General features: G+C 32.6%; 3 protein-coding genes across 6 annotated transcripts in view; 1 reads left to right on the top strand and 2 right to left on the bottom strand.

Annotated features, from left to right (window-relative positions):
- Positions 1–457: 457 nt before the first annotated feature.
- Positions 458–9476, bottom strand: LOC126778503 (Golgi pH regulator). The gene is made up of 9 exons (XM_050502121.1): positions 9332–9476; positions 9032–9195; positions 8574–8680; positions 7361–7464; positions 6713–6834; positions 5688–5908; positions 4382–4563; positions 3805–3990; positions 458–2883 (listed from the first exon to the last, which is right to left on the bottom strand). The coding sequence occupies exons 1-9, from the start codon at positions 9371–9373 to the stop codon at positions 2623–2625; spliced, it is 1389 nt and encodes a 462-aa protein (XP_050358078.1). The 5' UTR covers positions 9374–9476; the 3' UTR covers positions 458–2622.
- A 1040-nt stretch (positions 9477–10516) lies between these two features.
- LOC126778492 (zinc finger protein 782-like) lies at positions 10517–12241 on the bottom strand. Its single transcript, XM_050502105.1, has 2 exons — positions 11906–12241; positions 10517–11832 (listed from the first exon to the last, which is right to left on the bottom strand). Exons 1-2 carry the CDS (start codon positions 12086–12088, stop codon positions 10537–10539), a joined length of 1479 nt encoding a protein of 492 aa, XP_050358062.1. The 5' UTR covers positions 12089–12241; the 3' UTR covers positions 10517–10536.
- A 309-nt stretch (positions 12242–12550) lies between these two features.
- LOC126778467 (glycerol kinase) overlaps positions 12551–25349 on the top strand; it is a 39393-nt gene continuing 26594 nt past the window's right edge. Inside the window, exon 1 of one of the 4 annotated variants that reach the window (XM_050502043.1) lies at positions 12551–12700. Coding sequence is in view for 3 of the 4 variants with exons in the window: in XM_050502041.1 (XP_050357998.1) it covers positions 20142–20175 (34 nt within the window). In the remaining variant the exon portion in view is untranslated. Of the gene's footprint in view, positions 12701–20099; positions 20176–20528; positions 20685–25349 lie in introns of those variants that run through there. The other 3 variants (XM_050502041.1, XM_050502045.1, XM_050502042.1) reach the window with 3 other exon arrangements.

Below are 25349 nucleotides of genomic sequence, written 5' to 3' on the forward strand. Positions count from 1 at the left end.
AACTTTTTAAAAAGTCACGTTAAAAATAGTGTCGTCCACACTTGTATGTTTTTTATGAGAGGGCGTAAAATATTGATCGGTCAGTTCGGATATCAATGACACAAGGGTAGTTCCACGCAAGTGGCGCTGTAATCGCTCGTCTAACCAATAGGAACGTTCCTATTCGGTTTCCTCTATTATGAATTAAGAAAGTACTCAAATTAATTTAAAAAAAGATATAAAAAAACTAGATAAATCTTTTTTCTTAGGATTGCATTGTCTTTAAATTGAAACAAAAAATAATAATTAAATTTATAGTATTAATTCTGATAAGAAATTAATTAGAAGTTTATTACGGTTCGAAACATATTACATATTATACAAATAAAATATATTTAAATATACCTGAAAATAAAATATTCTTATAATATGAGTTACGCAATAAAACAATTACTTTTTTTAGCATTTTAATAAAACAAATATACATATTTCTTGATCTTAACATAATCTTAATACTTAAACACTAGACTGTCAGTCTTAATTACAAACGGCCTTAATTATAAACGTTGCTTAGCGACTGTTCTGTTAAACACTGATTTCTCTCTTTCTGTCATTATTAATTTGACATGCAAAGGAAGAAGACAGCATTATTTAACTAATCACCCGCTAAGCAACGTTTATAAGTAAGGCCGTATGTTTCTGCTTAGTCTTCACATGACTGATGACTTTAGTAATCTCTAACCCTAATACTTTAAAAAAGTTAAACTAGAATATTTCTCAGCTTAGATAGTTTTATTATATATATTATTATGTTTGTAAATGGTCAAACTAAACAAGAATACTGGTGATAGGGTTTCGTTTGGATATATAGCACCTAATTTGTTATACCGCTAAACATTAATTGGAAGTTGAAAGGTGAGTGAGCCAATTTTTAACTTTGACTGACTGACTTTGACTCATCTCCGTGAGCATATTTTGTCAGAAAGTTCCTAGTTCTTGTTATATATATATATATATATATTACAGGTCATTTGACTGCCTCGTTGGTCTAGTGGCTTGATGTAAGGCCGCAGACCCCGAGGTTCTGGGTTCAATTCCCAGGTCGGGCCACTAAAAAGTTATTGGGTTTTTCTGTCAGAAAATTTTCAGTAGCAGCCCGGAGTCTGGAAGTTGGAAATGACTACACTCCCGTGCCTCGGAAAGCACGTAAAGCCGTTAGTCCTGCGCCTGAACTCTTTTCGGTCGTGTCGGATTGCCGTCCCATCGGATTATGAGAGTTAGGGAATAGAGAGTGCACTTGTGTTTGCGCGCACACTTGTGCACTATAATATCTTCTGCGTAGTTGGCTAATCTCACTTGAGATTGGCCGCCGTGGCCGAAATCGGTACCATTTCAAAAGTGTTTTGTAAAATTACAGTTTGCCTGTTTTACGAGAAACCATTTCACATATTACAACAAAAATACTTATCGGGATGAAATCTAAATTCAAACCGTTTTATTTAGCGATTTTTTTCCCAACCATAAAAGTGGTAACAGAAAAGCGTATAGTGTTCGAGTGAGGTAGCATGATATAATACGTCATTGATAAACCTTTTTTAATAGCACAGGTTATACCAAAGATAATTTTGCAAATGCCTTCATGGTATTCATACCATATTTTAAATGAAAACGAAATCATTTTAAGCTGATATCACTGTTTTATGGAAAATTTTAGATACTTAATTCATAGTATTGAATATGCCCATAAAAATTCTTTAAGAGATAAGGACTATTTATTGCTCAGCAATGTAATAATTATCTATCGTATATGAAGGATATAAGTGGAAGGTATCGTGAAACAAAAAGATTATTTTAAGTAATTATCAGTTTTATGTATTAGAGTTGATTACTTATTTGTTTACAAAGGTCATTCAAACATTACGTTTATAACTTCTAAAGTTTTAAAACTTGAGAATTGAAGGTACCATCATGTGTATAGTGACTTAAACGTGTAAAAGTGACGAGCCGGTTGGCGTGGTTGGTAGATACTTGCCTTTCACGCCGAAGGTTGTGGGTTCGATTCCCACTCAGGACAGACATTTGTTTGCATGAACATGTCTGTTTGTCCTGAGTCTGGGTGTAATTATCTATAAAAGTATGTATTTACAAAATAAAAATAGTATACGTAGTATATCAGTTGTCTGGTTTCTATAGTACAAGCTCTGGTTAGTTTGGGATCAGATGGCCGTGTGTGAATAATATCCCAGGATATTATAGGATATTATTAAAATGTTCATTGATGTAACAAATTAAAAAAAAATATATGAGACAACACTTTTATATACTTATATTTATTTTTATGTTTGAAGTAGGCAAACGGGCCACCTGATGGTATGTGGTCACCACCGCCTATAGACATTGGCGATGTAAAAAAAAAATATTAACCATTCCTAACATCGCCAATACGCCACCAATCTTTATGTATCATTTGCCTTTAGTTACACTGGCTCACTCACCGTTCAAACCGAAATACAACAATATTAAACATTGTTTATCGGTAGAATATCTAATGAATGGATACCTACCCTGACGGGCTCGCACGAAACCCTACCTAGTATACGTCTTCATATATTTAATTACGGAAATGCATTAGTATTATAAAATTTAATTAACGGATGGTTGTTTATGAGCCAAGTACAGTGTGAATATACTCGTTAAGGCACTTACGAGGAATATCACGTCGAACCACCTGTGATAGAAGTTAAATTGCAAATCGCCCAGCACCTGTGTTATTATTATCCTGTACTCCGGGGGCATGTTCATCCTCATCAGCAGGACTGACGAACAAAAGTACATCCCCATTATTTGTGCAAGTATCAAGACTATTATGTTTGATGATTTCGATGACGATATTTTGTAGAAGAACTGTAAACAAAGAAGATCAATTAGAAGAAAATAAAGCAATATTAATGTCCCACGGCTGGGAGAAAACCCACTCTCCTTTTGTATAGAAAGGTTTTCTTCCATCAGGTTTTTTTTTACGACTTACCCTTCATCACACGAGACGAATTTGAAACACAAATTAATCTTCTAAAATTTTAAATACTTCACTTAAAATCATTTCGACCCATCAGAAATATTCTAGAAAACATATCAAATGTCCAACTTGCAATTTTGTTTGATTGATTAAAGTTTAAGACTGTTAGACATACAAACTAAAATAGACCTTATTCGTTGCGCCGTTAAAGTCGTTTGTTGTGGATTTTAGTTATTTATAAAGTGCCTTATATAATTGAGTAAATGGATTTTTTTTTTCGAACTTTCTAGTTGCTGTTGGCCTTTATGGCCTCTACAGCGTCACACGGCGGGTTGGGCGAGATGAACTCAGCCGGATGTTGGGAGCCACACGAGGGGCTCAAGAGAAACGGACATCCTAAGGGCGCCTCCTGTGAGGTCGGACCTCGGCTTAGGTCCTCGTTGAAGTCGGAAGGGAGGAGTGCATTTTAAACGCAGTCATACGCTTATGAATAAGGGTCGTCAACCCCGCCGACGGGATCGGTGTTTATTCTATAACCTAGCGTGTTACTATTGGCCGATGTAATATTATCATCGGGGGATTAAGGACGTCTTTAGGACGCCTACGAATGGTTAAGGAGTAAATGGTCGTGAACGAAGCCACGAACGGTAAAAAGAAACAAGCTAATTAATAAATCTTTATAATTGAAATTATAGAAAAGAGTAAGAACTCGATATAATGTACATTGACGAACCGCTAGTAGAGTGGCGATCTACTAAGCACGCCCTCTGTTAAACAAAGAGCTAAGCACATAAGCTAATGCAACGTACCTTGGTGAGTGTGAGCAGTAACCCTCGTATGCTGGTGAGAACGATGCAGCCCACCAACAGGAAGGACACGTGTTGCGACCAGAAGCCCACGTCGATGTCCACTCCCAGCCGCAACACGGCGAGTTCGAGCCCACGTGTAACGGGATCCTTTTTGCCCACTCGGTCGAACACTATGTTGATTGTTGACTGGAATTAATATTTACCACGTCATTATTAAAAGTAAGAAACTGTTTACTGGAAATGGTGGTAGAATTCTGTGCAAGCTTGTCTGATTAGGGTACACCCTCATCAGTTAATCTGCACTAAAGTAACAGACAAATAATGTCCCAGAGCTAAAATCACATCTATCTAAGAGGTTTGCACTTGATTCTATAACTTTGGCACAGCAATGAGGTGACGCATTGCTCCATTGCGGGGTGGTAACATATGTAGCAAAAGATAATTGCACCATGATAGAATTAAGCACCGACATTTTTCAAAAAGCAGTTTCCCAACCGTCGGATAATTTCTGGTTGTTATCCTATCTATATTAGTAACATACATAAAAGTATGTATATAAAACAAATTGATTACTTACAATAAATATCTTCCAAATACAATACAACGAGAAGAAATAACCGAGGAAATTGAAATATTTCCCCTGGAACGTTCTAGACCATTCTATCTTCTCTCGCATTGTTCTTGCATCGTGTGCTTCTAGGAATAGCTGCCTACTTAACTCTTCCAGGCTGGATATCTCTTGACGTAATTGATTTATGTCTGAAAAGTTGTATGTAAATTTACATTTAATATCCGTTTTCATAGACCTACATGTAACTTTATAAGAGTGGAATACTTTTTTTTTTTTTTTATATCGCCGGGAGGGCAAATGACTCTACTCCACCTGATGGTAAGTGGTAGTAGAGTCCAAACGCGACGACGGCCAGTACAGACGGGAAAAACGTTCTGCACTAGCCGCCTTCGCCTTGCCGGCCCGCAAGATGCCTCTTCACGCCTCGTTTGAAGGAACCCGGGTTGTAAGAGGAGGGGAATACGTGAGCTGGTAAGGAATTCCATTTTTTGGTAGTGCGACAAAGAAAGGAGTTGCCAAATTTCTTTGTTCGCGATGGAATTGATGTCACAGTTAGGCGGTGACATCGAGAACCAGCTCGCGTGGACTTAAGAAGGAAGGGGGAAGCGGGAATTAGAGAGAATAATTCCTCAGAGCACTCGCCGTGATACAGTCGATAGAAAGAAAATACATATTTTTTTCTGTATTAAAATGTATAAAATTTAGTAATTATATTGTCATAAAAAAAATTGTCATTACAAAAAACATAAGGCATATTACACAACACAAAATTACATAGGCTATATAAAAAAGTGTCGAGTAAGTATTTATTGATTATATTTTATTTGATCGAGTCTGATTAAAATGGTGAAAAATATTGAATACTGATATTCTTATCGGTTCTTCTTGGTAGAATTTATGTACATTATTACCAGTGGTACTTTTTGCACTGAATTCGACGAATTTTTTGACTTTATTTCATTTAATTTTTGCAAAAATAGTATATAATTTGTTGTAATTTGATACACAAATAATCATATCATTGTAATAAGTCATATATTATGAAATAATAATAATAAAATCAATATGTATATATATGAATGACACACAGACAAAAATATTTACCTGAACTACAGAAATTAAATTTTATTTCAGCGAGAGCTATATCAATCAATTGACACCAACAGTGTTATATAACTGCACTGCTTATCCCTTATGTAAAGAGATTTGGGCCAGCAGTGAGACATTCAGACAATAAGTGAAGAAAACAAAACTAAAATAAAGCTTTTTTTTATAAAACACCTATATTTGATATATATAAAACATTGCTCACTCTCGCTTCCCTGGCTCAATGGGTTAGCAATACTCCCAACGCTGGACAAAATATTGGTCCAAAACCCTTTGTTCTTCGCATTAGACTGGTCCATCATATACTGGTTTCGGCCCATACTGTTATTCTCCGCTAATGCTATCCTTTTCTTCTTAACTAATATCATGTCCATGGTTTGGAGAAGTTTCTTTTCTATTGATAGAACATCTGACTGCGTAACGGGCCTGTAAATATTTGAGAAATGTTATTACACTTTTAATATATTTAATAATAGGTGTTTGGGCTTTGTGTAAGCTCGCCTGGATAGGTATTACCCACTCGTCAGGTGTTATGCTGCAAAACAGCAGTATTTAGTATTGTTGTGTTCCAGTTTGAATGGTGACTGAGTCAGTGTAATTTCACTCAAAGGATATAACATCTTAGTTCCCAAGATTGGTGGCACATTCAGGATGGTACACGAATGGTACATATATTTAACAATACTAATTCTATGAATTGTGATGACCGCTTAACATCAGGTGGCCCATTTACCCTTTCACTTATGTGTTCCTTAAAAAGAAAAGTATATATATGTAGTAAGGTTTTCTCCTAGCCTGACGGGGTAAGTACGACCCACTCTAATACAAACATAATTATTTCTTATTGTACAACAAAGTACACAAAACCTTTCATAAGATTCAGGGAAAAATAATTGTTATTAAAAGTATGTATGACTGGTGGCAGGGCTTTGTGCAAGCCCGTCTGGGTAGATACCACAGACTTATTGTTGTGTTCCGGTTTGAAGGGTGAGTGAGTCAGTGTAATTACAGGCACAAGGGACATAACATCTTAGTTCCCAAGGTTGGTGGCGCATTGGCCATGTAAACGATGGTTAACATTTCTTACAATGCCAATGTCTATGGGCGTTGGTGACCACTTACCATCTGGTGGCACATATGCTCGTCCGCCAACCTATACTATAAATATATATATTATTGTTTTTTTTTTTAAATAACGTTAAGCCTAATGTTTTACACAACCTCTGTTACCTTATAAATATAGCCATTGAAGTGTATGGGTAATTGACCGCACCAAATCCAGATAATAATGCCATCACTGTAACACCTATCACTCCAATCCGAGACACACCTTGTTCTATTGAAAATATACCCTGAAAATTAAACAATTTTTAGAATATTATCATTCCTAAGGTGAAATTATTAAAACAAAAACATATGTGTATAGTATCATCAAGAATAAGTAAATATAAAATTAGAGCCAGATGTGGCTTGTAGCTTCTTCTCATGCATGCTCACGATGTTTTCCTGTATCGCCAATAACGAGACGACTATTGTCGTCTTGAAAATTTAGTAATGTTTACCCAGGTTTGAATTTCAATCTTTGGTTAAGATTCGCATGTTCTAGCCATTTGGCATTTCTTTGTTAAATTGCATCGTTAAAGCATATTTCAGTATAGCGCAGCCTAATATATATCAGTATAGCATAGCAACTCATACAGATTTTGTTAAAATACAAATATGTTAAGACATCTTATAAATACACTTAACATAATATATCCAAAATAATCATTAACAAATATTAATATACAAGTAAATTGTTGTTACTTGGCTTACATTCACATAAGCGTCGTCTGTTGTTACTGGACACTAAATATGATAAAATAATATTGACCTTACTTGTTTTGGACTGAGAATAGGAAATGGATCTCCGATTTTCCAGAAGAAGTATAGGTAAATGAACCAAACAAACATCGTCAAGGGCCTTATCATGTTCTTCGACACTGCAATAAGATATTTATATATAAGCAAGTTTCCTCCAGCAGCTTCGCTCTCAAGAGAGAAAGAGAGGGGATCAGTTGTTAGGTACCCTATGGCCATTTCTGTAACCCTTAACATGTAATGTATCAATGTGTGTGCAAAATTTCATAATGATTAGTTGAGTATTCAAGATGTAAAATATAACAAAACAAATTCACTTTGGTGTTTTTAATATTTGATAAAATTTTAATTTTAACTTTAAATCTACAATCTTCACGAGCTGCGACAAAAAATTGTCATAAACTACCAACTACTACTACTACAAATTGTAATTGATTATTTGTGTTATTTTTAGCTCGATTAATTTCCAGTACCAGTAACAGCCTGTTAATATCCCACTGCTGGGCTAAGGCCTCCTCTCCCTTTTTGGGGAGAAGGTTTGGAGCTTATTCCACCACGCTACTCCAATGTGGGTTGGTGGAATACACATGTGGCAGAATTTCGATGAAATTAGACACATGCAGGTTTCCTCACGATGTTTTCCTTCACCGAAAAGCACGAGATGAATTATAATCAGAAATTAAGCACATGAAAATTCAGAGGTGCTTGCCCGGGTTTGAACCCACGTTCATCGGTTAAGATTCACGCGTTCTTACCACTGGGCCATCTCGACTCTCTCATCTCATCTCGATTAATTTGCACTCTTTATTATCTATTACATAAACTGTCAGGTGATTTGTTGCAATAAATTTTATTTCAAATATCACTTATGAATTTGGTACCATAATGAATTTTAAAGTAAATTGCTGATTGTGTAGTACATCAGTTTTGCTACTACTGTAGTGCATATAGTTTTGCAAATAAGCTTATCAAAATGTTATCATAAAATAATGGTGATACCGGTGTATTATTTTCTATCATATTATTTCATATAAATAAACCACTCATCTTGCATTAACATTATGTTTACATATATCAAATAAAAAAGTATACTAGACCAGGAAGACTGACAATTAGAAAAAGACAGCAGAAAGCCATTCAAAAGGCACAGGATTAGAGCGGCCCCAATTGGGGAAGGCAAATATTATCCAGCGGTGTATATTTAAAAGTATTGGATAGATAGAAAACTTACCAAATCTCACATTACTGATGCAGAAGTAAGCAATATAAAATGGGATGAGTGCTATCACCATGAACAGCAAGAAATAGAGACCCATGTTCCAATGGAAATATCTAGAACTGCAAAGATTTAGATTAAGTCTAAAATATATTCAAATATATAAATCTAATATCCAATGTATTTAATTAAGTAATGAATTCTGTGGTTAGATCATATGGATCAAAAATACTTTGATTTTTAATATTAATAAAACAACTCTGTGTCTATAAATGCTACATTTATCAACTTATTTTCTAAAACTTAAAAAAAACTATTTTAAAAATGCAAATAATTTTTATGTAATTAAATATTTTTACATTTTTGTGCTTTCATTATTTTAGTATTTACAGACTTCATAGCTAAAGTTTTACTGCTGGAGGCTGCTACCTGTTCTATTTAAACAAATTAATTAATTTTATTACTTTTATTACCTTGACTCTAAGTACCCTATTATCTCAAAAATTATAAGTTCAAACATTGTACAGCTCAACGCAAATGTCACTGAAAATATGAGCTGCACTAGTGTATGATGAACTTCATAATCACGGAATAGCTGCTTTACAAAAAATATCCACCCGCCGACGAAGAAAATTGTCTGAAATATAAAAGAATTATTTAGCACCGTTACAATTGAATTTTACAATACAATAATAATAATAATATTTTGTAAATGTTCAAAGGAAAACAAATACAATAACTGAAGATTCAAAGTTTCAAGCATATCTACATACTTGTGAAATTAATATTATAAGTGTATCTTCTAGAAACGACATCTTAGTTTTCGAATTTAGTAAGATTTATACCATTATCGTTATAATTAAAACTGTTTTAAACTATTTTAAATTGTTGTCGTAAAATCGCCGACTGTTTTGCAAATTGCAGTACATGTCATGCATGTCAAATGTCAATCTTACAGTCAAAGCTAAACGTCAAAGTAGAAACCGTAATCAAGTTTCATGCCCTGAATGATGGTCAATTGGCTCAAGCTCAAGACTAAAATAGTTACACTATGATTAAAAATACTAGGCAAGTCATTTGAGCGATTTTTTGCTATCCGCTTTCTTAGAAAAAAGATAGGTGAACAGTCAAAAATGCCACCTGATGGTATAGTAGATGGTCACCACCACAATACATACCAATACATTTAATACGGCACCAATACATATTGGTGCCGTATTAAATATTAACCATTCTTTACATCGCCAATGCACCACTTACTTTGTGAACTTAGATGTAACATCGCATATGCCTATAGTACACTGACTCACGCACCCTTCTAACTGGAACAAAGTAATACTAAATATTGCTGTTTGGCGGTAAAACATGTAATAAGTAATTAACCTACTTCCACCAAGTCTTTACTTGGTACCTACATTAAGTTTCTACATTATTGAATTAGTATTTATCACTGAAAGGAACCGGCTAGAAATTCAGTAGTTACCTGTTTCTGAATCTAAATTTACAGTGAACTATAAATATTTTATTTAATGTCTGTCTTTGCATGGATAGAATAAGGGTCCAAAGACATGTATTCAAAAAATTTTATTATAAAAATAAAAGAAAAAAAGAAAAATTATGGTTTAAGGCAGTAACTACATTATGTATATAACCAAAATATAAAAATTGAACAATATCAATATTATTTGATCAATTTTTTAGCAATGTATGTTGCAGAATTAAGTTTTAAGATAGTATTATAAATCTTTCTAGATTTAATATAATATGTTTCTAGGTATAATATAATAAAATGTTTTGTAAAATATATGCAATTTTTAAATAAAATACATTTATTTATGATTGAATAAAAGCTTAGAATTTGATTTACTTATTATAAACTAAAACAAATACTACAATTTTATTACATAATAAAACCAAATAATTTTGTAAATATTTAATACAAAAGATGACATAAAATTTGTAAATTATTAAATATTGGTTAACTAATATGTTGAGTTAAATTGTATTCTTCATCGGACATCTCCAAGAAAATTTTTTCCTCTTCTGATAATTGTAAGCGGTGATTTGACTTTTCGTGTGTTTTTTTATGTTTCTCTAAACATACCTGCGTTGTATATTTTATATTACAAACATCACATTTATATGTTACATCAGAATGGTGACGTTTGATGTGATCTGCTCTTCTTGACGCAGACAAGAATTTACTATCACAAAAGCGGCATTGGTAAGGTTTCTCACCTGTGTGTGTGCGTGTGTGATACAATAATGATTCCTTAGATACAAATTTACCTCCACATGTAGTACATTGAAAATTCTTTTCTTGTGTGTGTTTGACTATGTGTGCATTCAATCTGCTTATAGCCCAAAATTTCTTTTTACACCATTTACATTCATGTCCCTTATAATTGCCATGTTCATGTTGTATGTGAACTCGTAAGGATACTTTTTGAGTATATTTTTTGTTACAATAGTCACAAGTGAACTTAGCATCAGCCTGAGAGGCTCTAGTATTTTGACCACAGACATTCAAGTCTATATGTTTTTTGAATGTCGTTTGGCTTTTATAAATTCGTCCACAATCTTGACAGACGAGTTTCAAATGATGGCTAATTTCATGCATTTTAAGTGTGTGACGGTTATGGAATGTTTTCCCACACTCTATGCAAATAAGAGTGCAATGACTTTCACTCTTATGACTTTCTACAAGAGCTAGGGAACCAAATTTTTTATTACAAATTGAGCATTTATAGTCTTTTGGAGCGTGAACTCTAATGAAATGATTTCTTAAATTTGACAAAGAAGGATATGTCCTGAAGCAAACTTTACACTTTAAATTTGTTCGATCATTTTTGTCATAAAGCATTTCCCTTGTTTTAATAGGAACAGAGAAGTAATCTCTTCTTTTTCTTTTATGAGTTTGTTCAGACATTGTAATATTTTCTTTTTTGATTGGAATTTCAGTGTTTATATTGAAACCAGAGTGATTATCGATAATCGATTGGAATCTTTTAAATGCATTTGTAGTTGGTGAACCTGAATGTTTATAATCATAGTATTGTTGAGTAGAAAAATTATTTGGATCTAATGTCACATACAATGCATTGCATTTATAACTATTATCGGCAATATTATCGATACAAGAATTTAGGCTACACAGTGCCTTACTAAGTACTTCAAAATTCTCTTTACACATTGTAATGAATTTATAGCATGTAACCGCTGAATGAGTACACTGCTTACATAAAAATTCGACAGCAGATATATTGTTGTATGTCTGAAACAGTAAAAAATTATAAATGTATACACTTGTATAAAAAATACAGTTTAAGTGTTAAAGTATAACATACATCGGAACCGAGTACGAAAGATAAAACATCAAATATCTTAATAGCGCAGTCTTTGTCATCTTCTTTTAAAATAACTTCATCTTGTATATTAACAGGGTTTTCCTTGATTACTTTTAAGCATAAGCAACAAAATTCATTTTTTCTTGTGATTATGCTTTGTAAGACACGATTGAGACCTGCCATACTGGTCAGTGATTAAGATTAAGTATTTATTATAAATCCAATGTAACACGAATTGTATATTAAATAACTTATTAGTAAATTGCTATAGTACGAGTTAAAATCATTTTTGTCACTAAACTCTGGTAAAGGAACAACTTTCCAAGTTTTACAACAGACTGCAGAAAATTGTTGTTGATGTCAACAATGACAATTGAATATTGACATTTGACATACGTAGTTAGTATTTAGTAATTGTAGATTAATGAAAAGTTATACAAGAACTGAAAAACTAATATTTCTATTAATAAATTGATTATATCAAAAAAATAAGTCAAATATCTTTATACTCATACTAATATGAACGGTATTCAAGTAAAATCAGTTTATAAATTACATAGATTGTGACTTTGGCCTCAAAATATTTCATTGACATTTCTGAATATTTATAATTTATCTGTGTCAGTATTTCCGCGAATTTGCAATTGCAAGGGAGTAAATTTCTCTTTTACTTCTTTCATTTATATTAAAATAGTAATTTACAATGATGTGCAATCAATGAAAAATAATTTATAAATCGGTTTGACTTTTCTGGATCCTTGGATCATAATTTATTTTGAAGACATTTATAAAAAGGTGAGAACACTTTTTTTAATAAATGCAATTTCTTATTGGTTACACAATTTTGTTGGAATATATTTTGTGAGGCTTTTGAGTATATTCATATGTGAGTAATTGGCTATAACTGAACACTAGCAGGAATTAATTCATTCGCTTAAATTTAATAATGTAATGGTTTCAAAATAAGTATAATCTTTCTATTTAAATTTACGAATATTTTTCGGTTACACATCTTATTTTTCTATACACACATAATATATTTAGTGTTTAACTACAGAATCTACATATAAGACAGCAAATAATTTCAAATCTTTGAATACTTAACCATTTTCTATTAGACTTTTTTTATAAATATTCGATTTTTAAGTTTAAGTTGCAAAATAAAATCGTATTCCTTTAATCTATTTCCATTTTATATAACAACTGTAAGCACAGTCAATTATAAGAAAAACAAATAAATATAACAATGTTTAGTAACTATACATAGATGTCATATTTTTATAGTTTCGTAAAAACTAAGGGCAAAAGTACAATTGTGTAATAAATATTCTTATCATTTGTACTTTGGAAGCGACATATTGCTATCTAGAATTGTACTTAAACAAAATTGTTGACAAATATTTTTATTTATTATTTTATTGATAGCAGTAATTATTAAGATTAGTTTTTGTACTCATACCAGTTTCTTTTTAAAATTTACAGATTAAACATTTGTAATGGAAAATACACAATTTTTATTGATTATATAAATAGAGAATAGTTTCATTATTTTTATTTAACCTCACATATATGTGTGGGTCAAATATTTAAATATTGAAACAACTTTCGCCTAAATTAGATTTAATTGAAATTTTGTACAACATTTTGGTGCTGATTTAGTATTAAATAATTTTCCTTAAAATTGTGGGGCCAAATAGCTTTTTAATTAATTTATTTTAATTTTTTTGCTTATTAGTGAATGTATACCCACATTCAACCATTTAAAATAACTATATGCAAAATTTTCCTTATCTAAAAAAAATGTTTTAAGCAATAAATATTTAAACATTTGAAAACAAATATCATATGTTTTATAGGTAATCTAAGTGTAATAATAAATAAACTTCAATTTGTAAAATAAGCAATATATAATAACATGTTAAATTATTTTGTTTGTTTTCTGAATTTGTCGTTTGTATTTTTCGTATAATAGTTTACAAACAAAACATTGGATATGAAGATATATACATTTATACATTCTAGATAAACTATGTGTACAATTAAAATGTTTTTAATCACATTAAATATCTTTAATAATAAAATACATGTATGTATTGTTAATTAAGCTTATTTAATATACATTACTTATTTATTTAATACACATTCAATAAATATGATTCAATTAATAACTGTTTCGGAGAATATAATAAAATGAAATATTAGATGCAGATAAGAAATCTGACCATTATTAAATAGATAAATGATTCCTACTCTATTAAAAGTTTGTCATACATTAGTGTGCACATGAGCGGGTATTAACTTTAACTCCAACCTGCTATAAGTGATAATGCCAACATTCTAGTGGCATCCATATTGCATTTGGAAAAAAAACCACAAATGATAGAATTTGTAAATAATTTTTTTTTTTTATTTGTGCATAATCGTCATGCTTATTTTAGTAGTAGTAACAGCCTGTTAATGTCCCACTGCTGGGCTAAGGCCTCCTCTCCCTTTTTGAGGAGAAGGTTTGGAGCTTATTCCACCACGCTGCTCCAATGCGGGTTGGTAGAATACACATGTGGCAGAAATTCAATGAAATTAGACACATGCAGGTTTCCTCACGATGTTTTCCTTCACCGTCAAGCACAAGATGAATTATAAACACAAATTATGCACATGAAAATTCAGTGGTGCTTGCCTGGGTTTGAACCCACGATCATCGGTTAAGATTCACGCGTTCTAACCACTAGGCCATCACGGCTTTTTTTTTTTTTTTTTTAAATTCAATTTTTTCTTTAATGTAGAACACTCAAATTTCCTTTCTATTCTGTTTTTCTTAAATGCTTTAGTTTTGACAGCATTACTTATGAAGTTCTTCCTATCACTCATTTTATGGACGTTATAATACGTTAGTTAAGTCGCGAAGTCGGAGGTGAATGACCGATTACACCAGTGACGTCAGATGGTCGCCCTATAATGTTGGTACATATTCAAAAGTACGGAAATTATAGATGTCTTTTATTTCTTTCCGTTGTATCCTACGAGCGCAAAATATGCTGCCATTGGTATGTCTAACATCAGTGGATTAAACATTTGCTTTCATGGTTCGTCGTTGGACTGAACTAGAAAAATGACATTGCACACAGAATAATAACAAACATCTTTAATTTTTTTTTTTAATGAATAAATTAACATGACGAATAAAATAATGTTGCCATTAAAAAAAACCAACAATTAATTCGATCGTGGCGTATACAAAATTTTAAGGCAAGCAACGATAGAACGGGCTTCGTAGGGCAAGGATTTTCGAATATATAAAAAAATAATTGAAATTATACAATTATTAGGGTTGTTAAAAAGGCTGCAAACAATCATCGTAGACCTTAGCCTATTAATATAATTAATTTAATCCAAATTTTAAATGTTATAGTTTCCAGGAAATTTTAATTAATTATATTTGTATTTTATAAATACATGTATACACCAATAATTTACAATGCCCAATAATTTCAAGGCTACTTAAAACACTTAGCACCACCTCATCAATTATTTTATTTCTCAATTTATATTTATTTAAATTGTCGTGCTCTAGACAGAAAAAAATGTAATTGAATGAAAGCTACTTCAAAAGCCAAAGTCTATGGTTAGATGTGTGTAATTGGCATATAATATGCTCGTATGCTTTCCAATGGGGAGTGTCCCGAAATCGTCTGATTCTTATGTAATGTAAAATGAAAAAGTAATATAGATTAACGTATGTGTAGATACATATGTATATCAATGATAATTCTATTCAGCTGTAAAACACACTATTTTATCATTTTAATACGATATCATTATCAAATCGATATATTTTATTAAAATTTTACTAAAATATATTCTTGTAAATACAATGTCTACATTTTTAAATAAGAAGGTATCCATACCATCTTATTTTCATATCTTCTTACTTAAAAAAAAAAAAATGTCGAGTAAGATTTTTCGAATGATTTCACACCTTCGCCCATTTGTACTGGAACTAGAAGAATTATAATTACCTTTAAATGTTATATAATGTATAAACATCTATAGGTAATGCTGACAATCAAAAATCAACGATGACACAAGGAAATCGGTGTTTAACCTAAACACGCGCTTCTTAAAAGTAGGGCTATTAATGTTTTGCGATTTCAACTGATAAGTTTATTATAAGTATATGATCTGTTTATATATAGTAAGGGTTACCAGACTTGCACAAGGCTCGAACATCGGTAGAACGTCACGGTAGCATGCGAAAGCGATCCCGTGGCGCTCCTCGTTAAGACGGAAAGGGTACCGCTGGTTTTTTAGTCGGTATTAAGATGTTAGGGGCGCACTCGGCGCCTTGGACACTGGCGAGCCCCACATACCCCCCCACTGTTCCCGTGGGGGAAACGCGTAACGCGTTTTTACAACCTAACATCGTACATTCAAGTAGCAGTAGGCTGAAAGATAAAAATCAAGGATCGAATATAATTTTTAATTTCGTCACATATCGTTAATATTATCTGATAAGGAGGCATGGAATTAGCAATCGTTGATTTTCATGCAGGATAATATACAAAATTATTATAAATATTATAATAAGAGTAATTACAAAGCTTATTGCCGGTTCATCATTTTACTGGTGGTAGAGCTTTGTGCAAGCTCGTCTGGGTAGGTACCACCCACTCATCAGATATTCTACCTTCACCTTCCTATTCTATAAAAAAAAAAAAAAAAATTGGGTAATTAACATCGAAAGGTTCGACAAAAAGAACAGCCACAGGTGGAGGCGTGGAAGAACCCGCAACTTCACCAAGTGTGGATCGCTGGAACCGTGGTGGTTTTAGTCGGTAAGAGTCCGACATAACCCTCCTTGGGTAATTGGGTAATTAAGATAAAAAAAAATCCGCTTCGATTCATTCGGTAGTTTTTCTCAGATTTGAGGTATATCTTTCTAATCCGATGGTAAATATTTGACAGTCAATAAGCAAGTATATTCGTTTTATTTTGAAATCTGGACTTTTTACGTACATACGTAATGCAATTATCCTTTCAGTAAAGTCAATAGAGCCCAATAAGGGTTCGAAAAATTGAAAAATAAGAGGCTGTGCTAGTCTGTCTGAGTAGGTACCCTCGTCATGTATCCTCTCCAAAGAGCAATACTTAGTATTCTTGTGTTCACATTTGCAGGGTAAGTGAGCAGTGTAGCAACTGCAAGTGCAACTACAGACACATGATAAATAACATCTGACTTCCTAATATTGGTGGCGTATTGACGATGGTACACTTGGCTAAAATTTCTTGCCGAAGGTGGCCCGATTGCATATTATTTAAAAAAATATTGTAAATATCGAAAGGGCAAAGTCAACATGAAATCGAGAACTTGTTTAAGGACTTTGTACGTGATATCAGGGTAGTAGGTACAACCGCACAACCAACGAATTCTTCATTATATAACATTGGTATATAAAATATAATGTCATTTATATTTTATTTACCAAGGCTTAAATGAAATATATTTAAAAGTTTTGGTAATGTTACATAAATTATTTAATTTTTTACATCCGACTAAAATGAATATGTATTCGAAGCTATTTAATAATTTCCAAAATACAGTGGAAACGAACTTATCGCTGCTACTACGACTTTCGCACCGCACCTTTGAAGTTATCGAGAAGCCGCGGATACGACGCACCGCTACGGACTTATCTGCGATTCCACAGACGATACTCTTATGTTGATAAGAAAAGATGTTATGTCCCATATGTCGGTTGACTGTAGATCACTCACCCTTCAAACCAGAACACAATAATGCTAAATATTACTATTTGGAGGTAGGATATCTGATAACCAGCTAATCGAGCCATTGAATGTTTCACGTCAAAGAGAGACGTCTCGCTTTGTCAGAAATGTATCCGTTTATATAACATGCCTAAAGATCAACTATCATTGGATTTGGAACGTAATAGCCAATTACGTTTTGATTATTTTTTATGTTGGACTGTTTTTTTTTTAAATTATTTGTTACATCAACAAAGGGGCAATTAGTTAAGACAATAGCATTGTTCGAATCGTCTTTTGTCACTCACGTGTGCCCCTGCCGAATTGCAAAAATAGTTTCAACGCGGGTGTGTGATGACGTGACAATCATTCCTTTAGAATTCCACGCGATTTTATTTATTTAAATTTATTTTTATATATATCTTTTGGATGATTTAGAATAATCTAAATCATTTGCGTATATAGGTATACACGTAACAGAAGCGAAGTCTTTTTAGTTTCACTCAAACGTTACATGTTAATACGTTGCACTAAAATTTCACCTTAACAACAAACGTTTAATGTATTCAGGGTCAATGTTCTTATGCGTATAAATAATATATGTAGAGTTTACTACATAATTTGATGAACAAACGATTCTCACAACTATAAAGCCAAATGTTTGTACCTACGTGTTACAATAAATTATAATGCTTGTAATTCAATGGTCTATAGCCGCTTAATCAAATGACTGATCAAAGTGGATAACTTAATGTCCTCTACTAATGTTTCCGTACTTAAAAATAAATTATATACAAAAAACTAAGCAATTTAACAACAATAGTACGTTTTGTAATTTTGATAGTTGAATTATTCGATAAGGAGTTTCTTGATACTTTGCGATCGTCGTGATTAAAGTAACAAGATATATTTAGGTGAATAATGTAAATTTTAAAATGACTATACAAAATTGTTCTTTTTATAATGTTTTTATTTTATGTGCCATTTTTCGTGTGCCCATTTTTGTTTTGTTTCGCAACGTTAGGTAATTGGGATTTTTTAATACATCATTTACTTATATACATCGTTATATTATATTATATATATTTTTATGGTATTGATAAGTGGATGAGCAAATGGGCCACCTGATGGTAAGTGGTCACCATTGCCATTGTAAGAAATGTTAACCATCGCTTACATCGCCAATGCGCCACCAACCTTGGGAACTGAATGTTATGTCCCTTGTGCCCGTAATTACACTGGCTCACTCACCCTCAAACCTAAAAACAACAATACCAAGTACTGTTGTTTTGCGGTAGAATATTTGATGAGTGGTTGGGTGGTACCTACCCAGACGAGCTTGCACAAAGCCCTACCACCAGTGTTATTTCAAGTCATATTTTTTGAATAGAATTAAAGGTATAATTCATTTTTGATATGAGGAAATACTTGTTATAATTTATTTTTAGAGTATATAATGGTAAAAACATAGTGAATGCCAAAAAAACTGGGCTGGTAGATTGCGTAAAATAATGTCAGGTTTCTATGAGCACGTACAGTGTATCAAAATTTTTTGTTAATCAGATATATTAAGTAATTGTTCACTTAAATTTTTAGACAGTTGGTAAATTTAAATATAATTGTAGCGCTTTTTTGCTGCTGCTACAAGGAATACAGATATAAGTCAGTGTATCCATGAACTTAAATCAAAACTTAATACAAGCAAAGAGCGTAATCATTCCTTAAAGGCCGGCAACGCACCTGCAAGCCCTTGGGTGTTGCAGATGGGCGGTGGTAGTCATTTTCCATCAGGTGAGCCTCCTGCACGTTTCCCCCCTCTTATACAAAAAAAAAAAATTATTATTATACTTACTTTTTTAAGTTGGTAGTCTCTTGCGAGTATTTTTGATTCGGTAACGAGATGAAAAAGTTCATAGTTAAAATAGGTTCAATACTAACCTCAATACTTTTTAAATATATTTTTCATGTAAAACATCCATTCGTGCGCCGTGGGTGTAAGGCCGACTCGCATGCCGTTACGGCATACGGGATGAGCACAGTACGCATAACGCTCTCTTATTATGCCGTTATGCTTCGACGCCGCTCTCTGCAGCCTTGTGTATTCGTAACACGTACATACATAATTACGTATACTTCGTTGCTATATATTATTATAACAATAAGTGACATTTATTTATGTTATCAAAAAAAAAAAATTATAATGTTAATAAAAAAAATCTTTCAATAACGATCAATTACGATGTTTTACATTAGTCGGGCGTCCTGTGACGGCTGTTTTTTTTAATTGTATAGAAGAACGTCTCAATGAATCATATATATACATTTATGCAATGTTAATTACAACTATTTTTATCTTGTTCGCAATGTTCATTGTCTCGCCAACTTCCCAATCGCAAGACCCAATTCAATAACTAAATTTAGTACGTATAATGTGGTGTAGTTGTGTACAGGTGTGCTTAAATTGTGATAAATAATGAGTTCCAAGATTCTACGGAGACAAAATTCTGGTATTATTTTTTTCTTTTCTTAAAGCTCAAATCTTGCTGCCTTTGCATAACTAAGAAATAAAAACGTAATGGTAGTTAAAATATAGATACGACAATAAATAAAAAGCATTTATTGATTTTATGAATTTTTTGAAAATTCGTTTAATGTCTTATATTTTAATGTAATATGTAATATATTATCTATAATTTTTGGGGGTGTTTTATCATATTATATTGCAAGCGTTGCCGATAAAGAATTAGGATGGCTGTAATTTGATAATAAATATACGTAGGCTCAATGTCAATATGTTTTGATGACGTAATACCTACGTCATGTCGCTGAATGTGAACGGAACGGGTCGCGGGCGTGCCGTGCCGCGCCTCCCCAGTGCAGCTATTTGTTTGCGCGGGAAAGCGCGCGTCTCTACATTAAATCGGTCTGGCCTGTGTTAAACGTTTGTTTATAAGTGTTTTTCTTTGAGTAGGAAAGAAAAGTGTTGTGTATTTTCCTGTTTTAATAATGGAAGATGGTATGTTCTTTTTTTAAATTATGTTGGTGATTAATGATTCTGTTACTTGTAAAAAAAAAAAATTCCAAAGTAAATTAACTCGTCGGTTTCAAGATTTATTTGATGTAGTTTATTAAATTACATGTTATAAAATGTTTATATCTTTCTAGAACAATTTATAATCTTCAATAATAATCATAAAGTTCATTTATTGAGGAAAATTAAATATCAAGAAAATAAAACTGCTATATTTTCCAAATGAAGTTATTGCTTCATATTTAATATTTTTTTATGAGTAATTTTGTACTTGTGCGAATATTTATTTTATTTATTATTTTGCCTTCGTAAGTTTAGATTTCCTTATTTAATGTAAATTAAATATATAAATATTTGGAATGCATTTGAATTTTATAATTTTTCATTCAAATCCAAATACAAAATATTTTTTGACGTTCACAAATAATACAATCAAGAAGAGCTAAACAGTTTGAACAATAACTAATAGGCATCAAAATGACAATATTAGCATTAAAATATGTAAATAATAATAATAAAAGTATTAAATATTATCTAAAAATAATAATAAAATAATGTTGTACCTATTATCATAGAGATAAGATTATTTTAACAAATGGATTATAGAATAGGTATTTACTTTATTTAATATTATACCACAGATTGGTAATTAATTATTTCATTATGAATTATCAGATATTTAATTATGAATATTTTTTTTAATAAAACAAGAACCAAGTCTAGGATAATTATACAGCCTAGAATAAAATTTAGTGGCGTAGCATAGGCTGCTAGTGCGGTTCACAAATTTCCCGCCATCTTATTTTTGCAATTAATTATAATAAATTTGGGGCATTGTAAAAATAGTACTCTTATTGAAGGACATTTGTTGACATACGGAACAATATATTTGTAAAAAAAAACAATAAATGTTCATTGATAATATTGCATATTATTGGTAAACTTTTTTTTTACTGCGACCTGTGTAATATTTTTTTAAATGTACCAGGCCATTATCTAAGTTTACAATGTTTAAATTTTTTAACCGAATACGGCTTAACTAAGAAATATATACTAAATGCATACATAAATTTGATCAGCAAAAGGAGGTATTATATGTATATCAGTATATCACTGGCAGATAGAAATTTATGGCGACGCGGACGCATGAAAGGGTGTGCGAGGGGGGTGGCACGGTAAATGTAAACTTAATAATTTGAATATATACTATTACGTTTTATAATATATAATATAATTGATACGTGCATAGATATATATGTACGTATATAAGGTTATATTTAAATTTACGATGATGGATATAAATTTATATTTAAATCGTTCATTATAGTTTAAAAGCGGACAGTTTGAATCCTTTTTTATTATTGTCTCGTTACTCGCAAAGGCTGAAAAGTAAAAAAAGGATCTGTGCAGTAAAAGGAGATTACATTTCTTTGTATAGTACTTCTGTACAAGTTTTATCAATAGTTAAGAAGTGCCTCAGAATGACCCTTCATATTAGTTTTTTCCAGTCCTGTCGGATGTTCCGTCCAAAAGATTAGAGTGCATTTGTGTTAGCGCACTGGTGGTAGGGCTTTGTGCAAGCTCGTCTGGGTAGGTACCACCCACTCATCAGATATTCTTACGCAAAACAGCAATACTTGATATTGTTGTGTTCCGGTTTGAAGGGTGAGTGAGCCAGTGTAATTACAGGCACAAGGGACATAAAATCTTAGTTCCCAAGGTTGGTGGCGCATTGGCTATAAGCGATGGTTGACATTTCTTACAATGCCAATGTCTAAGGGCGTTTGGTGACCACTTACCATCAGGTGGCCCATATGCTCGTCCACCTTCCTATTCTATAAAAAAAAAAAAAAACGCACACACTTGTGCACGCGTAAGCAAGTTAACTTTGAGTATGGTCAGGAGAATACCATCATCACTATAATTATATTAGGTAAAAGTATTAGGTATTAAAACTGTCTTGCTATTTATGAATGATTCATCTATTGATATAAATTAAAATTGCTCTCGAGTTTACGGTTCACAGTTCAAATCCGAGATTACATCGCAAGACAAAGGACGACATTTCTATCTATTACAAGTTATTTTCAGCTTTAAGTACTACTGGTTAAGTCTAAATTTGCTTAAATAATAAAATGCATTATTATTAATTAATTTCCATCAGAGTTAATTAATAAATAATTAGTCGTTAGTAATAACACGCGCTTATGCGTGGCTGATTTATCGGCCTCGTTTGTCTACTGCAGCGATACTCATTTTCTTTATAGGCCCCACATACATGTTAGTCACGGTGTCGCGGGCCGCAAACAAATAATATTTAAGTTATGATTTCTTGTACTGGAGACCCGCACTGGAGCAGCGTGGTGGAATAAGCTCCAAACCTTCTCAAAAAAAAGGAAGAGGAGGCCTTAGCCCAGCAGTGGGACATTTACAGGCTGTTACTGTACTGTACTGTACTGATTTCTTGTAGTAATGTTTCGGGATTGTTACAAATTGAACATTTTTTTAAAAAAACATTTCATTACGTTTCAAACGCTTTGCAGTGTCGTGGCCACGAGCAGTTGTTTATTTAGAATTATTTATGTGTTAATAAAGCCGAGATGGCCTGGTGGTCAGAACGCGTGAATCTTAACCGACGATCGTGGGTTCAAATCCGGACAAGCACCACTGAATTTTCATGTGCTTAATTTGTGATTCATCTCGTGCTTGTCGGTGAAGGAAAACATCGTGAGGAAACCTGCATGTGTCTAATTTCATTGAAATTATGCCACATATGTATTTTACCAACCCGAAAAAAGGGAGAGGAGGCCCTAGCCCTAGCAGTGGGACATTTACAGGCTGTTAATGTAATAAAGCCAATTGAAATTTGAAATAGTTGAAAATAAAGTAACATCAAAGGGACTAACCACAAATGCATGGCGGGCCGCAGGTTGAGTACAGCTGGTCTACTGGTTAGCTAATAATGCTGTAGATCGAGGCTCCGGTTTCGAATACCACGTCGGCTTTGTAATAGTTATTAGGTTTCTCTATTAAGAAATATTGTCATGCGTGTTCAGGAGTTTGGTGTCTGTGAATTTATTTGTCGCCACTATCTCTTCATTCCCGTTATTTGGAAAGCACGTAATGCCGCTGGTGGGACGCCAGATCTCTTGTCAGATTGTATCACTTAGGATTTTATTGAAGTGAATCTTTGCATTTACTGTGGAATATACCTAATATCTCCTTTCAAGTTGTTCAGTGATAGCCTTCGAGATTTGATACCTTAGCTAAACTAAAACTCAAATATTATGCAGACAACATTTTGAACTTTTTCTTTAACCACTTTTATTTGACCCTTAATGTTTAAATATATTGTATTAAATTTAAATGATAACATATTCCCAACAACGGTGAATGCCCTCGTATTTTACTTTTATTCTTTTTTTAATTGGGCCCAACTCCACTGACCTCGTATAAATAATTTAATAAAGAAGGTCGTATTGACGCGGTGGAAACTGTATTTTTAAATGCAATATAATTAATTCATTAATTTTTTAAAATTAATTAATTAGTTTATGCACTTTTATATGGAGGAAATATCTTTCGAGATACCGAGATCTTGGTGGTAGGGCTTTGTGCCAGATACTACCCATCACACATTCTACCGCCAAACAGAAATACTTTAGTATTGTTGTACCGTTTTGAATGGTCAGTGAGCCAGTGCAACTAGAGGCACAAGGGACAACATCTTACTCCCGAAGGTTGGTGGTGCAATGACGATTTAAGGAACGGTTAATATTAATGGACTATGGGCGATGGTAACCATTTACCGTCAATTATAATATATTTCATAAATTAAAAAGATACCTTAGAACAATATATTGACATTAAAGATATTATTTTTATTCACGGTCGTGACACACTTTTTTGTTCACAAGTATTATAATTATGTGAAAATGATAAGGGCTGTCATACTGGCCGGGCTGGCTGACAATTTTTTACTTAAATTCGAATGAAATTATGACAGTTACATAGATATTTAACGTAATATTAGCAAAGCCCAGACGTCCTGTGTGTACTAGTTTTCGTCCGCGTGTTACGGGAAGAGGGGTAGGTAAAAAGTAGTCTATGTTCTTCCTTGAGGTTCAAGCTTGTTTCAGCAAAATCGGTTCAGTCGCTGAGCCTTGAAAGCATAGAGGGTTGCTTTCTCATTTAACGGCAATAACATTACAAGCACAATGTGAATCATGGAATATGTCGATGACAGAGACAAATTTTAATATTACATAATAATTTATTTGTCTATTTAATTGTTTTTTGAAATACCTTTGACAGAACGATTCACTCAGTCTAATCTCTTCGAGGTCGCCCCCAGAGTTGTGTACTTGTGCGAACGTAAACATAATTATTTCGCGGATTTCTCCTTTACATCAATCTAAGACTTGTTTGCTATGAACTAATTATCTTAATTCTGCAATTATGTTCCGCGAAGAGATATCAGTCCTTGTTTTTTGGTGGATTTGGAAATCCGGGAAAGTCCGGATGCGTTTGATCGAGTAACTAGTTACTAGACTTTTTTTTCTGAAAGTATTTTTTCTACTTAATAATATAAGTGGTTTTGTTTTAGTAATAAGTTTTGCCAATTTTTTTTAATTTTATTTTCGATTTTAC

This window comes from Nymphalis io, chromosome 26 (assembly GCF_905147045.1).
Source record: "Nymphalis io chromosome 26, ilAglIoxx1.1, whole genome shotgun sequence".
Classification (NCBI taxonomy): Eukaryota; Metazoa; Arthropoda; class Insecta; order Lepidoptera; family Nymphalidae; genus Nymphalis; species Nymphalis io.

Bases quoted from the DNA above. Each gene is read 5' to 3' on its own strand.
- LOC126778503 (XM_050502121.1), bottom strand. From the start codon at position 9,373: ATGTCGTTTCTAGAAGATACACTTATAATATTAATTTCACAA. The intron at 8,681-9,031 runs GTAATAAAAGTA...AAATCTTTGCAG, and splicing joins ATAGGGTACTTAGAGTCAAG to TTCTAGATATTTCCATTGGA. The intron at 7,465-8,573 runs GTAAGTTTTCTA...ATCTTATTGCAG, and splicing joins CATCAGTAATGTGAGATTTG to TGTCGAAGAACATGATAAGG.
- LOC126778492 (XM_050502105.1), bottom strand. From the start codon at position 12,088: ATGGCAGGTCTCAATCGTGTCTTACAAAGCATAATCACAAGAAAAAAT. The intron at 11,833-11,905 runs GTATGTTATACT...TTACTGTTTCAG, and splicing joins CTTTCGTACTCGGTTCCGAT to ACATACAACAATATATCTGC.